At 44.3% G+C, this 16,695-nt stretch overlaps 2 protein-coding genes across 5 annotated transcripts in view; both read right to left on the reverse strand.

Annotated features, from left to right (window-relative positions):
* Positions 1-10,931, reverse strand: part of tbc1d4 (TBC1 domain family, member 4) — a 29,356-nt gene extending 18,425 nt beyond the window's left edge. For 2 of the 4 annotated variants that reach the window (XM_041950164.1, XM_041950163.1), the window contains exons 1-9: positions 9,879-10,931; positions 4,421-4,549; positions 4,096-4,333; positions 2,825-3,069; positions 1,531-1,620; positions 936-1,040; positions 531-663; positions 308-399; positions 46-156 (exon numbers count right to left, since the gene is read on the reverse strand). In XM_041950164.1, coding sequence (XP_041806098.1) covers positions 46-156; positions 308-399; positions 531-663; positions 936-1,040; positions 1,531-1,620; positions 2,825-3,069; positions 4,096-4,333; positions 4,421-4,549; positions 9,879-10,277 — 1,542 coding nt within the window. In that variant the 5' untranslated portion in view covers positions 10,278-10,931. The remainder of the gene's footprint in view (positions 1-45; positions 157-307; positions 400-530; positions 664-935; positions 1,041-1,530; positions 1,621-2,824; positions 3,070-4,095; positions 4,334-4,420; positions 4,550-9,878) is intronic. The other 2 variants (XM_041950167.1, XM_041950166.1) reach the window with 1 other exon arrangement.
* Positions 10,932-11,819: 888 nt separating this feature from the next.
* Positions 11,820-15,956, reverse strand: commd6 (COMM domain containing 6). Its single transcript, XM_041951041.1, has 7 exons — positions 15,712-15,956; positions 14,353-14,411; positions 13,855-13,920; positions 13,682-13,758; positions 13,251-13,419; positions 12,999-13,151; positions 11,820-12,908 (listed from the first exon to the last, which is right to left on the reverse strand). The coding sequence occupies exons 1-7, from the start codon at positions 15,734-15,736 to the stop codon at positions 12,858-12,860; spliced, it is 600 nt and encodes a 199-aa protein (XP_041806975.1). The 5' UTR covers positions 15,737-15,956; the 3' UTR covers positions 11,820-12,857.
* Positions 15,957-16,695: the final 739 nt, after the last annotated feature.

A 16,695-nucleotide genomic window follows, 5' to 3' on the forward strand; every position in this document is an offset into this window, starting at 1 on the left:
TTTTTTGGACGATTTGCTTCATCGTTGTAAGGGTGAAGCATTTACCTGAGGGGCCTCTCCGATGTGGAGGTGGGACTTTTGTTTGGTTTCACAGAGCTGTCTCAGATGGAGAATCACCAGCTCATTCTCCTCCTGGTCTGACCCGGGCTTCAGTCTCTGCAGATACGGACACACAAACACTTAGAACCCAAGATGGACAAACACTGCTGCAGCGTTTGTATAAAGTCAACTGTTTCCAGAGATCAATCACCAAGAAACTGCTAATACGTCGGTAAGTGAGCTATCTCCGAGCTGAGCTGAACCTTACCTGAACTCGCTCAAAAATCTCAGCCTGCTCATTGTCAGTCAGCTGGGAGAGATATTTTTGGATGGCTAGCTTTGCTCTGGGTGGGTAGAGACCTGGAAACAGAAGAGGAAATCAGAATGCTCTTTTATGTTGCTTCAACTCAGAGAAACGGTCCATGCATCAATATATTTATGAGTCAGGCCAGAGAGGAGTGCGGGAGCGCGACCGTGTTTACGTGGCTCACCCTCAATCCGCTCGCAGAGCTTGTGCAGGTCGTGCATGGGGCAAGCTTCACATAGCTGGATCTGGGTCTTGTTGCTCTGTAAGGCTGCTGCGGTGGTGAAGGCCTGCTTCAGAGTCAGCATCACCTCATCCACCTGACACGAACAGTCAAACGTAGGGACAAGACAAGCATGCATGCATGCATGCATGCACGCACACACACACACACACACACACACACACACACACACGCACACACACACACACACACGCACGCACGCACGCACGCACGCACGCACACAAGCGCACACACACACAAACACACAGGGAGCAAGACAACACAGAGAGGTTTGTAGAGATTAAAATAAGCGTATTGGGATGAGAGTATTGGGCTGTCATTTTAATTTACATGCTTTGTGTGACTCACCAGAGACTCATTGGCACACTGGAAAACGTAGCACACATACTGACTGGGACCAGACTCTGACTGGTCCCGACAGATGAATCCAAAATGGTCGGACTGCTTGATTCCCTGTGTAAAAGACAAAAAAAAAACATGAAACTAGAAAGTAAATGGCAGCAAGTGAAGGCAACGCTTTTAGATTTTGTATTGTATTTAGTCCAGCAATACAAATGCTGACACTGCAACTAAAAAAATAGCATGTCATGGACACCATGATGTCTCTTGATATTCTCTACTTCCAATTTCCATTCAATTAGTGAAAGGCCCACTTTGCTCATACAAGACATCAGTGCATTATCTTTATGAGGCATGTCTATTTAAAGAGACAGGGCTGTATCGAGCAGTAACAAAATGAGAACATATTTCTACATCACTGGTAACGATCTGCCATCAAACTAAGGATTGAAAATAAAAGCCTGCTGTACTGTACAGACAGGCAGTAATGTATTAGATGCTGGAAAAGAGAAAATTAGCCTGAGCCTATTCTCTGGCTAGGACTGCAGCAGAGACAGAGAAGAGAGGCTTTTAGTGTGAATAAAGCAAGTAAAAATAAACCAACCTGACAGCAGGATGAAATATCTTTGAAGTTCTTCTCCAGCACCACTGTTTTACTGTCTGGACTTATGAGGTTCACTTCAAAACGCCCGACCTGCGAAACATAAAGGTACATTATGGTCAAAAAGATTCATGCATGGACACATACAGATACATAAAAAAGTACCTGCAATAATAATAATAATAACAATAATAATAACAACAACAATAATAATAATAATAATAATAACAACTATATATACTATAACATAATAAACAATATCTTCGTACTATATGTCTATCACGGATATAACTTGAGGTAAGGACACTATCAGTGTTGAGCATCTCATGATAAGGGCTTTGACTGTTCTGGTGCCCGTTCAATGACATACATAAACACACTGGCACACTCTAAAAATCAAGGTCAACAAGTCTGCACCAATGATTTTTCCCATAATTGACGGCTATGTGGAGTATCATATTGAACGTTGTGCTCTAGTTTTTAAAATTAGCTTCATGAGGCAATGGGCATGGTGTGTGAGGAATGACAGCTGGCTCACTCTGCAGCCTGCATGCTTTTCATGAAGCAGTTTTCACAGGAGCAGCATCGCGGTCACGTGTTGTACTCGGGAGTTACAGCCTCTTAAACCGGAGCGGTAACACAAGGCCGAGTTTGTCTGTACATTAGAACTGCCAGCAATGTGCGCATAAAAGTGATTTGCAGTGGCAAGGGGCTCAGAGGCTGGACTGAGTGCAAAGAGGGTGACAAACAATGACAAATGGTGCCAAGCAAGCAAGGGTTTGGTTTTCTGGTGTGACAGACTGAATCAAGTCCTTCAAGACAAGTTATGACTTGGTGGTAGTGAGGGGGAAAAACAACATCCATCCATCTCATTGACAAAGGGAGTATATTTAGAATTCTGCCCATAAACCTAACATCCACTGCAATTTTGGAGTGAATCCAAAGAGTATAAAATATTCCTTCAACTCAGCATAATAGTTCATTGTATGTTTTTCATCTTTACCACAAGCACACATATTATTCATTCCTTTCAGTACACTGCAAATAACTGCAATTCAGATCCCTTGGTCATGGCCAGGCACTTGAGTACATACTAAGCCACAGGTTTTAATGAGAGAACATTGGTGTTATAATTATAATGCTGTGCTCTAACAAAGAACAGAGCATCTACAGCCAGCTGGACACAGAGATGAGAAACATCTGAGCTCACGCTGACCCCAAGACATCAGCACAAGAACAGCACGTCATTACTTTTCATGGATGTCAACCGCACTGTTCTTTAGTAAGTTTCCTCTACCTGGAAGAGCATGGTGCGGTTCTTGTCTGCATCAGACGGCTGAACATGATTTGGCGCGCTGGAGTGTCTTCGGCGCGTGGGGCCCATGATGACGCCTTCCCCCGGCTTCCTCTGCAGACTCCCTGCCAGGCTGCTGCAGCGCGTCCGGAACTCCTGAGGCTCCTCAAACCCAGAATCCTCCAGGATGCACTCGGGGAAAGCTCCTCGAAGGCTGCTCTGACTGGAGCTGCTACACAGGCCTTTACCTGAAACATACAGCAAAGATACACTCGGCTGTTCATTTAGATCGACAAACCTGACACTTTCAGCTGCAATTCTTATTGGTGTACAGGGCCACCATGTGACCAATCAGATGAGTTTGATTATCCAGTTTAACCATAGTATCATCTGATATCTTCCTTAAATCATACATAAAATATTGTATAATACGATAAAAATAATATCAATATTATAATAAAAACATAAGTACAATAGCAATACAAAAGCATTTAGAATTATTATTTAGAATTACATCTTCTACATGAATCATCTGTTGCGGATGCTAACTTTTTGTGGGAACATGTACAAAGTTTTAGCCTCAGTCTTGTAGCACAACATTATAAACTATGAAGACATAAACTACAGATTTAAGAAACCTTTTACGTGATTCTTATTTCAAAACACCACAAAAAAATCAACTGGAGACAGCTTTTTCCACTAGCCCATGGAGCTAAAGTTAGCTTAATTAGCGAGTAGGGCTGTTACTTTTTGCCACATGGAGCGATGGCGGCACCAGAAATGAGTGGGAAAAGGTCAAGTTCACAACCTCGTCCGCCTTCTCACGACACAGAGCACAGTCGTACGACACCAAACGGAAAAATAGAAAAGCTAAAAGCTAGCTTCATGTCCTAATTCAGTTGAACAAATTAGATGTGAGTTCAAATTCATCCTACGTAAGAGCCCTATTAGCTAGCTAGCTAGCTAGAGCTAAATCTGTAACAGTTATCATTTCAGCTGGAAAAATTGTCAGCCGCCAGCTAGAAGCGCTAAACCTGCTTTTGTCTACCTATCAAATCTGCCACCGGTATCACTGTGAATGTGAATATGCACCACACAAGAACGGAAGGCTTGACAAGCATAGCAAGGCTTAGCGAACATCTTATCGTGTGCAGTTAATAGTAAATCTGACTTAACCTACTAGCAGTTTACCTTTTCTTCTTACTGTAGTTGTGCACACACATTATTTTAGCAAAACAATTCATCCTAATCCTCAATCTGCACGTGGCTCTTACCTCCACCCCCAATCGTGTCCTCCGCTGCGGGGCTCTTGGGGTCTTCTGTACTCTCATCCAGAACGGAGGAAAGTGGGTCTCCGTCTCCCCCCATGAAGAACTCCACAGGGGCGCTCTCCGTGGACCCCCGCTGACCGTTGAGCAGCCGCAGGCGCTTGCGCTCGACCTCGTGCTGACGAAACTTATCGATGCAGTCGTCGATGAGGGTGGACGGAGCCTTTTTGTGCAGAACGGTCACCTGCAATATTTTTAGCAAACTCAGCGGCATCAATTCAACCGCCTCATCAAATGAAAACACTTATCTGAGGAGTGCATTCATACCTACCTTGCCACAGTAAAGCACTTCAAACTTCTGGGAGTTGTAGAAGGCCTCGTCAGCTTCCTGTTTGGGCTTGGCGTCTTCCTTCAGGGCTGATTTGGACACTTGGCGAATGCTGCTGATCACCTCGGGGACCTGTAAGAAAGGAGAGTGGAACAAAGGGATATGATGAACAGGAAGAGATTAACGAGAAAAAATCGTAACAAAAGACAGGGGGAGGTGATACGGAAGCAAACTCCACAACATAAGTCAGCACAACTGAGACAGACAGTAACATGAACTGCATTAATCTTACCCAAAATAAAATAATAATAAAATTACCCAAATAAATTCAATCTCATAACTGCAACGATGACTAAAAAGCCCAAATAAAACAACCTGAGCAGCTTACAGTGATTGATCCCTCACATCATATCAATACAGCTCTTTTGGACATAAATACAGACTGAATGCACAGACAGAAGTCAATGAAGAACAAGTAAAACTTTGCCAAAGAACTCATTTTGATCAATGAACAACATGACCTGACTTCTTGTTGCAACTTTAAATAACTCAAGGCTGAAAAAACAGCAAGATCTGACCAAAGGCTAGACAGACCAAACACTATATTGGTAACAAGAAGTAGGCGAGGAGCCAGGAAACGCCCACACCCTATAGGACAGAAGACAAAACAGAGGGCTGGAGGAAATCAGAGACTTGAAGGTCAGGGAGCCTGTTTATACACCACGCCGTGTCAGGCACTTGCACTTTCCTCAACACCTGCAGCAAGAGCTCGTGACGTCAAAGCAGGAAATCTGTTTTGGTTACTTGCATCGAAAAAAAAAACCATACAAGTCAAGACAGAAAGGTCTTAAGCAATACTTGGGAATTTGAAGTCAATCCATCTATCAGTCTTGAGACACTTTAACGGTTGAGATTACAACGATTTTGGCAAACACAACAGGACTGACAGCCTCTAAAAAGCGAGAGTGCCTAGAAACAGAGCCAAGGTCAGCCAGATACCGACAACAATGAGGCCTAAAACAAACAGCGGCCCCACACACTGCACACATCTCCGGCCGTATGTGATAAGAGCTGCAGGCTGACTGTTGAGCAAATATATTTATTGTGTAGACCAGGGGAGGGAAGTGATGTGACAAAACGCATCAGGCTTACTTCAGAGGTGTGACTAGGACAACAATACAGAAGCTGGAGGGCAGGCAAACAGGAAAGGGATGATTGTGAAGCCAGCTTACGTACGAGATGCAGAGATCAAATACAAGTTGGCCATATTGCTTCAGCGGCTGCATGAGCTATTTTAAAGTCCCATTCTCTAAGTGCCTGCCTTCCCGAGGGCTGAGCTGTGGGTGGCTGGTGACAGAGGGCTGTATTGACAGGAGGAAGGTGTTGGGGGTGGTGGGTCATACATACGCAGTCATCTCTTTACTCCTCGAATCCTTGAAGACTTTTAAAGAATCTTTTGAGATAACAGCAAACTTTAAGAGAAAAAAAAAGCAGTTCTGCACTGGCATGAGCTGCGCCTACTCTGCGAGATCAAGGCGAGTTAGAGGCCTTGGTGTCTGACAATCACAGCTGCACTGTCTGGGCTGTCACGCAATCAGGCCTGTGTCCTGCACCGCTTTGTCACGGAGGGAAAAAATGGCAGCGCCGTCTTAACATCTCAGGAGCTGCTGGATTACACATGAGAAAGATGATGCCTCCGCACCATTTGATCTGATTAATTATTTGTAGTCAGACTCAATACAGAGTCAGTGAAGGTGCTCACTCCTTGGGCGGAGACAGGCACAGACAGGCAGAAAGCTGTCCAAAGCCTGTGTTTTCCACTGGCAGCCTGCTCAAAACCTCCCACTCCCAGTGGTTCTTAAAGCTGGTTCTGACATCAAACCTTCGCCCATCATTGCCTGGCTTTATCTAACAATATCAGTGACACTGGTTGTGATCCAAAGCCTGGCTACATAAACACCAGCAGCTTTAGAGCTTAGAGGAAAACAAACATGAGGATTGTCCCGTGTGAGTTGACTCCTGAGCGCTCGGAGTGCATGGGTCATGTAATGTCAAACGTCCCCACAATAGGCCCCAATAACATCTGATCAAACAGTAGCTGGCACATAGCTCTGTCGCCTGTATCGCCACCATTCAGCCAGACCACTGAGAAAATGTGAGGACCCGACACGCTCGCCGTCAGTGTGCGCAATTACGCCTAATTAGACTTCTTTCAGAGACTCACGGGTTATCATTGTGTCAATACGAGATAAGGATGGAAACAGACAGAGACAGTGGTATGGAGGATAATTCCCCATGTCAGAGCAGAAGCAAAGCAAGATCACATGCTTTTTGACTTTAATCAGTTTCAAGTACTTGCAAAGTCACTCAGAATAAATAAAGATGAGAAAATTCAATTACAGCTGAACTTCAAATGTCATTTTTCAACTGTTCAACCCTACAAGCCAAAAAAAAAGAACAAAAAAATACGAACTGAATCAGAAACTGCCTCATAAAATATAAGCAACTGAAGAAAAATCCATTACTTTATACTATAAGATTCAACTGCATACACACTGTTACTTTACTAAACATATGTGTCTTTGTGTGGCTGAAGCTCTCCAAGGATTGGTTTTTGCAGTCACATGTTTTTGTAGCTGCGCCTCGCTGCAGCTATGACGTGCTCCCAGTGCTTTTCCATCTGCCTGAGGACAAACTGGGCACCGTAGTTTAACAAAGTTCATGTCCCAACTCACAACAAAGGCTCTTGTGTCACCTCGACGTGGGGAAGAAGCTCATATCATGGCTGAAAATCAAAACGCGTCAAGGTGGCGGCGAAACGGAGCAGGTTTTCCTATTCGGTCCGTGCTTCTGCACCATTCTTTTTTTTGTCCCCAGCGCAGCGTTAACAGAGCAGGTTAAGCACATCACCTCCTCTCATGACAACCAGATAAGAATCGATAGTCTTCAGTTCCTCATTCTGCAAGAAATGTGATCATGTTTACAGCACCTCACCTGCCCTGGCAAAAAAAAGCCAGCACAGGTGTGACTCAACACCTCTCAATTGCACAGAATGGAAAAAAAAACATGTCTTTTTTTGTTTTTTTTTAAAGATACTCCACAATAATACTGATGGAAATGGAAATGATGCATAAAGTTGGACAATGCACAGTCTGAAGCTTCCCTGCGCCGTCGAGTATGTCACTCTTGCTCTGACTTGGCTCGTGAGCGTGTCCCCCTGTCGCTACATGTCACTGAAAGACAAACAGCACCCACAAGATGGCAGAGGGTCACCCAGTGAGGCGTTTCTCCTGTGGTCCAGTTCCAAGTCAGAGCAGAGGTGGAAAACACACAGGCCTGTGTGGTTTACACTGTGCAGGCTCAGGCTGTCTGCTGCAGGCTTGATAAAGTCACCACAGAGTTAAATCCATGCCTGCCGCGTGTCCCGGCCTCCGAGCGAGCACGGTGTTACATACACTCTAAATGATGTGCTTAACTTAGTGTTTGTTATCATTCGGGCAAAATATTACATAGGCCTGTAGCTTGTTGCCGTACACCAATCAAGAGTCCGGAGATGACTGGCTGAGCCTTAAACACTGCATGTATAACCAATTAAAGCTGGTTTAAGACTCTTATAATATATGCATGAGGACTGAAGCTGTATTTCAAGTTGAGGAAGTCAGACTTGATTCTAAGCACCCAACCTTTCAAACGGAACAAACACACACAGCAAGACATTCCGTGTTTACGTGTAGACTATGCTTTGTTAGCACTCCTTCGCTTTCCCCGCTTCAGAAGCTGGAGCAGCGAAGCTCCTCTGCTCTTCAAGGCATCATGAGCGTCACTTCATTTCAACCTTTCACATGCAATTGATAGATGCCAGAGGTCTTTCCTCTGGCTTTACACAACATACCCTGGTCATGTTTTTAAAAGAAAGCAAAGAGTTATCATGTCTTTAAACTCGGCTGGGACAAAGAGAAAAGCCACAGTCTGACAGTAAGAATGCATGTATTATAAATATAAACCGGAAAGACCTGGAAAATAATCTTATCTTTAATGATGACTGCAGCAGGGTTTTGCACATGGCAGCTGTGTACTGGCTGAATAACCCATGCATTCCACATGGCCCACCTTGCACATGTTGCTCACTCGCTGGCTGCCAAACCAGTTTTTGTTGCGTAATAAGGCTGCATGAGGTACGTTCAAGATGCCTTTCTGTGACTGCTGCAAATATGTGGATCTCAGCCGGAGAGAGAGGCCGGCCATCTCGAAAGCGCGTCTGCCTCGAACTTGTTGCCTCTCCTGCTCTCAGCTTTCACCAGCAGACAGACAGCCTGCCCGAGCCCTGCACGTACCACAGGAAACGCGATACAACACGGGCATGTTTGAGATCAATGCAAAAACGTGAGCGCTGCTGGATGTGTGTTTGCGCACATTATTCGTGAGGGTTTCCTCGCTCACTGGGGAAACGAGACCAGCACAAACAAGTGCGAGGGCCTCGGCTTGCCTTACAGCAGGTGGAGGGCCGCGCTGACACAACCCCAAGCCACATGATTCATACGTGAACACACACAAAAAGACGCTGCAGTCAATGTTTATTCCAGTTCGCTGCCACAAACTTTCACTCACACACATGCACACCACCAGCGCCGCTGGGGAGAGCTCTTGTGCACAGAGCCCAGCACATATAGCATGTCCACAAAACATGACTAGTCATTGATTTTCAAACTCCCACGTTCCTGATTTTGGGCTGTTTACCACATTTTGGTTTATTACTCAAGAGTGGCATGCTGATCAGCATGTAAATGTGCTGACTCGATATTGTGCCTCTTCAGTTGTTGTCACACAACAGGCACCAGAGGGATGTCTGATCCCCCGCCTGAAGAGGAAAGCGCAGAGATGGATTAACCTCGCCAAAAAAAAAGAAAAAAAAATCCAGGGTGCTCTGTTTATCATTCCCACCGACCAGTGGCCTAAATACTTAATACCAAAGCCAACATGTTTGGACCACTGACTAATCTACTGTGTGTGTGTGTGTGTTTGAGATTAAATGACATAGTTGTCACCTCAATGAGATTTCAGGTTGGGCTTCCTTTGTTTTACACTTAAAGTTAGATTCAGCAGATCATAAAGTTTAATAGGTGGGCCTCGCTGTAAATCCTGACATCACAGTTGATTTATGGCTCAGGGCTTTGCCATTTAGATCCCTTTGGAACATTTAAGACACATTACACAGAGATACTGATATTGTTTAAACTGGGCTTTTGAGCATAATAAGGTCACTGAAAACTCCTTTCAGGTCTTAAACTACAGCAGTTCCGCTTAGAAATAAGAGTTATTATTTGAGTGATCACACTACTGATCCCTTAATTACCCATTAACCTGCAATTTCTCAGAGCAGCGCAGTGCTATGAGGCGCACTTCTCTCTTGCTCCTGACCCCTGTTGGGTCAAGGTGTGCTTGGACACTTGATCTGGCCTACCTGGTTGGGCTCGCCGGCCTTAAAGACGTGACAGGACATCTCGGACTCAGGGTTGTCGGGCTGGCCCCGCAGGAGATAGGCAAAATAGGTGAGGTCATTGCTGTTGTGGATGAAGCGAGAGATGAGCTGTGCTTTGTGCTCGAATATAAAGACTGAGGAGTTGGTGCTGCTGGAGGGGACGCATCGGACGAAGGGGGGGTTGAGGACCAGCTGAACTTCTCTCGGCTGCACCACGGGGCCGCAGTCGCCCCTCTCACCACGCCTGCGGATCTCCGCCACCAGCCACGGCAGCATGGGCAGGGTGGTCCGCCTGTCCAGCGAGGACCAGCCGATGTAAGTCAGGGCGAACCTTCGGTCTGACTTCGGAGGACTGTGCTCCCTCTCATCCCGACTCTCCATGTCGACCCAGCAGACTCTGGGCCGAAGCTCGTTGACAGCGATGTGGGACTAAAGATCACTTTCGAAAATGATGCCGTCGCAGCCTTCCCTGCGACCAAGGCCGGGCGCAGTTGGGCTCAGTTTGAAACAGTTTCCATGTCCACATCCATAGTGAAAGTTCATCCAACGCAGCTACATGCACAACATGTGCTCGCCCTGTCGATCAACTGCAGCGCTCCATGTTAACCAGATCTCTCTCTCAAAAAAAAAAACTCCCCGATGGACACAGCTTTCCTTCCAGGATTTCAAACAAATTCACTTGTACGGTCATGTATTTGTGGCTTCCCTGCCTGCTCTGTTCCGCCACTGTTTGCATGGGCAGCGGGTCAAACGCTGAACAGTCGTGCACTGTGCTGTCCCAGCCAAGCTTGCTTGCTAAAACGTGGCTTTGGACGGCTCCTGTGTAAACACAAGTCGCCCTGAGAAATCAGATTTCTTTGACGCGCTATGCGTTGCTGCTGAGCGCACAACCGGGGCGGCGCATTACAGACCCGGCCTTAAAGTCCTGTTTACGCACAAGCTTCGCTGGCGCGGTCGCATGGTTTCTCTCCTAGCAGCCTATAAAATGCATACATTGGTGCTTGTTTATCGCCTTTTAGCGCAGCCTCGCGCACTGGGATCCTTTCTTCCACAACGCCTTGGAGGCGGAGCGGCTGTGCGCGTCGACGACCCGCCCAGACACCCCATGCGCTGGAGGAGTGGGCAGGGCAGAGCCGCTGTGCGAAACGTGACAGGACGAAGCTCCACCTTTCTCCACTGTGCAAAATAACTGGAGAGCTTCTTTGATGATAGTGTGGTAAATGTTTGCAGCCCCAGCGGCATTAGCTCCCTCGGGCCCATACCTGTGCTGGTTGTAATCCTACTTACCAACTGCCTTCACCAGATAAAACGAACTACTTCCAGAAGCTGGCAGCACAATGAATTACACCTCACTACAAGCAGGCTGTGCTGATACAGTCTTTGATAGATGTCATTACATCTGATATGCTTTCTGCACTTGAGGAGTTCCCATCTAACAGATGCCATAATTGTGAGTGCTCCTCCTATCTTAAAAATAGTAGCTGTGCCATATATAACCTCATCAGTGAGGCAGCAGCCACTCGAGCTCTGCAGCCTACCAAGCCCCACACTACCGGTGAGGACTGTGTGTACAGATCTTCTACATTGCAAGGCAGGCAACCAAATAGACTAGGCTCCAGATCCCCATTTGATGAAACGATATGGCTGTGCTTTTCTTCGAGTGTTGACATTGTATTGACTTGACTGTGTGCATGGGATTGCAGTAAACATGGGAATGAATGAAATCTCTGATTAAAATATGCAATCATACACAATCTGCACACTAGATAATTTGCTGCAAACACTCTGGACCCCCCACCAGAGTGACTTCACATCTGGAGCCTCTTATAGACTATGAAGCTTCCCCAAAGTTAGTCTGAATCATTTAGACCTTTTTTAGATGGTAAACAGTAGTACTACTTCACAGAATTCAGTTAATTTAATAGTTGTTTATTGCATCACTGTTGTGTGGCATCCAAGTGGGGACAGACTGTAGTAAACAAAAAGGCAAAGTCCTCTTCACAATGACAGAGCATGCACAGAGCGTTACCAGACAGCACACAAACAGCAAAAGGCACTCTTCAGAATTTAGACATTAACAAAAACCATGAGGACTGCAAAAGGCTTTTAATACTAAAAACTGTACTCCAAATCGTATATACAGTTTTTGCCACTAACTAAAATGATACAAGATATTGTATCGTGGGCTAATCACAATCTTTCACCCTTGATAAAGATACAGCAACATAAGCAACAGTCGTGTTCACTGTGGCAAAGTGTGTTCATGTTGCAGTCAAAAGCGCAAAACCAGAGGAAGTTGAGTGCAAACTGTGATTAATCCAAACCAGATCAATGTTGGACATTGTGTAACAAATGAGGCACAATTTGAATATTAGTCAGGGTTTTGCAATTTTAGCAATATAAACTCATTTGCCAGTTTATTCCTGCAGAAATTTTGCTGACAGGTGTTTCTACTATTTTGTCCACACCACTTCCTGTGTCAGTGAGGGTAGTCTGTCTGTATAATGCAGTACAGTGCAACAGCACCACAAGCTACATGCTCTGAAATGTCCGTAAAGTTGAGTCAACACCCTTGAAATGTGTCAACAAACACTGAACATCACAACTTTCATGAAGGTTTTAGGATTTATTTCAGAACTGTTAGACTACATTAGCTTTAGCTTGTTGTACTCAATAAATTGGCAACAGAATATATACATATAATATCCGGACACAGTTTTCAAAGTATAGACGAGCGTCTTCAAACTCTTTTAACAACAGGTCCTAAATGTAAATCATTTAGGAGCTTATGTAACTTGTGGAAAAATGGAAGTGCAAAGCAAAGCCAACAACTGACATTTGCAGTAATTTGTAACAATTTCAGACATCCAGGAGACAAAAACGTGTGTGACGCTGTTCTTCCGTTGGTTACATGTAAACAGGGGTGTAATCGTGACAAGCATTTAGGTGTGCTTGCAACCATCATACAGTCTCCATAACAGCTGCCATCTCCTTGAACTGCTTGTGAAAGTTCTGCAAAAAAGGACAAAAAAATTAACAACCTCAGAGAGACCAATAATAAATGACACCACCAAAACTACGTGCAAGTCAACAAATACAGACCTTGAACTGTGGAATGGTCATCTCAAAAGACCTCTGACAAACCTGCCCAGAGGGCTCAACAATCTTCAGCAGAAGAGACACGTATGGAGAGTTGAGTGATCGGCATGTGTCGGAGCTCACTGCCATGCCAAGCTTCCACTGCATGTCCACTAACTAGAAAGATACAGCAAAAAATGACTAATTCTGTGTTCAGGTTATTGGAAAATATGTTAAAATGAATGATGCTGCTTTAGTGCTTTGATTTGGATATACCTGGCTGATGCTGAGCATGGCCTGGACCTCCTGCTGAGCGTGCACTAATGCTCCATGTTCACTCCACAACCTGTGCACCTCCTGAAGGGAAGCTTTGGGCCACTTGTTGCTGCCCGCTTCCAGCCTTGACACGAGGTCATCCCCAGAGAGGTTGCTCTTCCCGGCTGACCTGGCGATGCAAATGGTAACTATCAAATCTTACAGTGCCCTTCTTTATGCATCATTAAGACTTTTGACAGGCCCATAACCCAGGAAAAAAGCTGGGAAAGCTCCATTGCACAATTGGAGCCTCTGCTATGACTTTGGAACCAACATGCATGCACCAAACTGCACAACCATATCAACCTGCAGGTGTTGATCACTAACACAAAGAATAAACCTGGACTGCACAGGAGAACCACATTCATATTTTAAAAAATGATGAAAGATACCTGAATGTTAACAAGAGAAATCTGATCATGTTCTGCAGATCTTCATGGTCAAGTCTGATACCAGCTCTCTGAAATCTCTGCCCAGAGAAGAAAAAAAAACAAGTAATGAAAGAGGAACTTGAAAAGATGGGTTACTATGAGTTAAAAAATACTCAAAGGAAACATTGACTCACATCAGAAATTTCAGCTGAATCTACTCCTCTGGTCTGCCCTTGAAGATAAGTCAGAATGTGCTGACACTGTGGGGATTATAAGATTAGTTATCAGAACTACAGTATAACCTCTATGGCAACCACACCACATCCTGTGCGACTTGTGCAGAGCACGGCTGCTAATAGCCCTACAATGAACACCATTTCATTGTGTTTAACATTCAGTTGTTAATCCCGCTGAGAGGTCTGCAACGTGCTGTTGCAAATTTTATAAAATGTTGCATGAGGAGGCATGTTTGTTTCAACATTTGTTTAAGAAATTAATTCTGTGCCCGAGGTAATCAAACGTATACCACAGGCCAACAACATGTCATCTGACTTGTGCCGTGCTTCTATATCACCATCACTTTTAAATATTAATCAAGGACTATGTTGCATGCTCTGTTACTGTTGTGTAAAAATGTAATGTGTTTCCAGCCTGCATGGGAATACATACAACTAGAGACAAAATATACTCACTGTGTCAGCCAGCAGATCTGGAGAAAGCCTACAGATGTTGTCCACAGCTTTGTTGACACCTGAATCACAGAAGTAAAGCAATTTTTCATCATCATTTTACTATTATGGCCCTATAACAATGTTACTGGTTTCAAAATTCCCACTAGTGACGGTATCCTCCGTCTGACTATTATAATTAGGGTGCCTGCTTGCTCTTATTTCAAGATTAACAATTACAATTCAGTAGATTTTTTTTTTCACAAAATGTAACACATTTTCAGGACATGAAGAGAAGACACAGGGCCAACACATGAACGAGATGGAAGGTTTGTTTCATAAATTAAAACTAAAATAACACGTTGAAAAAAAAACATATGTTGAGGGTACAAATACAATGATATAATACAAATGTGGAGATTCAACTGTGTTCGCACTGTCAGTGGAAATACTTGGTTGTATATATTGTATAGAGACAATAGCCTTCTGAAACAGTGTTCAGATGCCTCTGGTACTGCTCAGTAGACATCTATGGCATGCAGAATCCGTCTTGATGGTGTGACTGCATTTATATTTTGTTAAAAAAACGATGATATGAGCAGTGATTCAGTGCTCTGGACCAGGTCAGATCCAGATTCTGAGAAACTCTCATCACTTCTAGCTCCGCTACCATGGCAACCTAGCATAAAGCTAGCATTTCACCTAACTTATGAAAGAGGTTGAGTCGAAGACTGTTCCCCCTTCCAACAGCGTCACCCTGCCGTTCCCTGCCACCCATTTGGGTGACAAAATATCCCGATCGCTGAAGGATGAAGAAAGAACAGTTAATTCATCCTGTTTACCTGGTTGTGCCTCTGTTTTCGTATCAAAACAAAGATGGCAGCTCGCCGGCTAACTTTACCTGGATAGGTAACGTAAGTTGCATCTTTAAAAACGGGATAGAGATGACGGAATATTTTTTTTCATCCAGATTATTAAAAGAGTCTTTGGGAATCCTGCAAATATCGCCAGAATAGCGGTATGCCAAGTGGTTTTAAACAACCTCCTGGATTTTTTTTTACTCTTCGCCCCGGAGAGGCACAACCTCCAAGGCGGGGTATAGATGTATGGCAGCGGTTCAGCATCTGAGGAGACGACTGATTAGGGTTAGGGATTTTGTTTGATTCAGATATAACCTTGGTGCTGAGGCTTATTTAAGGTGAAACACATATCGAGAGGGAGTCTTTGACACACCTCCTGCTAGCTTCCGTGTCAAGCGAACGCTAACGAGTAACTAAACTTGCTTGGATAGCGAAGCTACTGTGAAAAACACACTCGTTTCTCTGGTCAAACTACAACCTGGTGTAAACACTGTATCGCAATATGATGGTAGTTAAAACCCACCGTGTGATTCCTCTGCTGCTGGCATCTTCTCTGTCGATCAGGCTGCAGATTTGACCAGCGATGCAGGGTTACTAACGGAGCTAATCTCGCTAGATTTCTCAACCAGTTAGACCCCTTTAGCAAAAAAATATTACATTATTTGTAGTGTTCTTAAAAAAAACAGTAGCCAAGTGATAACTTGAGCGACTTCTTGCGGAGACTTCTTGTGGGTAACAGCTAGCTACTCTTGACTGACAATCGCTATCACTTTTCTTGTTTGTGCTTGTTGGCGGGTCGCAGCCATCGTAGAAGTTCCACAGCGCCACCTGCTGCGTCGGATGCTTCTTCTTCTTTGAGGTTTTACTTTTACGGCGGTCTTGGCGTTGCATTACCGCCTCCCTCTGGATTTGGTATTCCTCGACGTCCATTTCCTTTAATTTGTCCAATTTCTTAGCACATTCTTCCACTTACAAGTGAATCGTTGTCTTCATAAGCCACAAACTGCGTTATCATTCAATTTAATCCACTCATGGGTTTTTATACAATCGCACATGACGTGACTTGGACACAAATTCCTGCCAGTGATTGCACAGTATTCTAATGATCTATGGGTGGGGAAAACATGCCAAGAAACACAGAAATGTGCCAACAAAGACAGAATTACACAATCTCAGGAAAGGTTTGAAGGTGTTTTAATGGCAGACATGTGATTCAAACAGTAACAGATTCAAAGCAAGATATATTACTTCTTACTCCACTTCATTGATTTGATAACCTTATTTTCCAGGTAATTTACAGATTAATGCTACATGATATTCTCAATACCAGCCTTTAATAGCTGCAACATAAAGTCAGGTGCATTAATGCATCAGTGGTCACAATCCAACAATAACCTAGTATAGACTCCATGATTCTGAAATGGCCCATTCTCAAAAATGAATACTCTTACTTTTGGGAGCTGTATTTTTATGCAAATATTTACTGGTTAGTGAAGTCCTCTTCCTG

This window comes from Chelmon rostratus, chromosome 13 (assembly GCF_017976325.1).
Source record: "Chelmon rostratus isolate fCheRos1 chromosome 13, fCheRos1.pri, whole genome shotgun sequence".
NCBI classification, from domain to species: domain Eukaryota; kingdom Metazoa; phylum Chordata; class Actinopteri; order Chaetodontiformes; family Chaetodontidae; genus Chelmon; species Chelmon rostratus.

Bases quoted from the DNA above. Each gene is read 5' to 3' on its own strand.
- commd6 (XM_041951041.1), bottom strand. From the start codon at position 15,736: ATGCCAGCAGCAGAGGAATCACACG. The intron at 14,412-15,711 runs GTGGGTTTTAAC...TCTGTGATTCAG, and splicing joins AGCAGCAGAGGAATCACACG to GTGTCAACAAAGCTGTGGAC. The intron at 13,152-13,250 runs GTATATCCAAAT...GTATCTTTCTAG, and splicing joins CCATGCTCAGCATCAGCCAG to TTAGTGGACATGCAGTGGAA.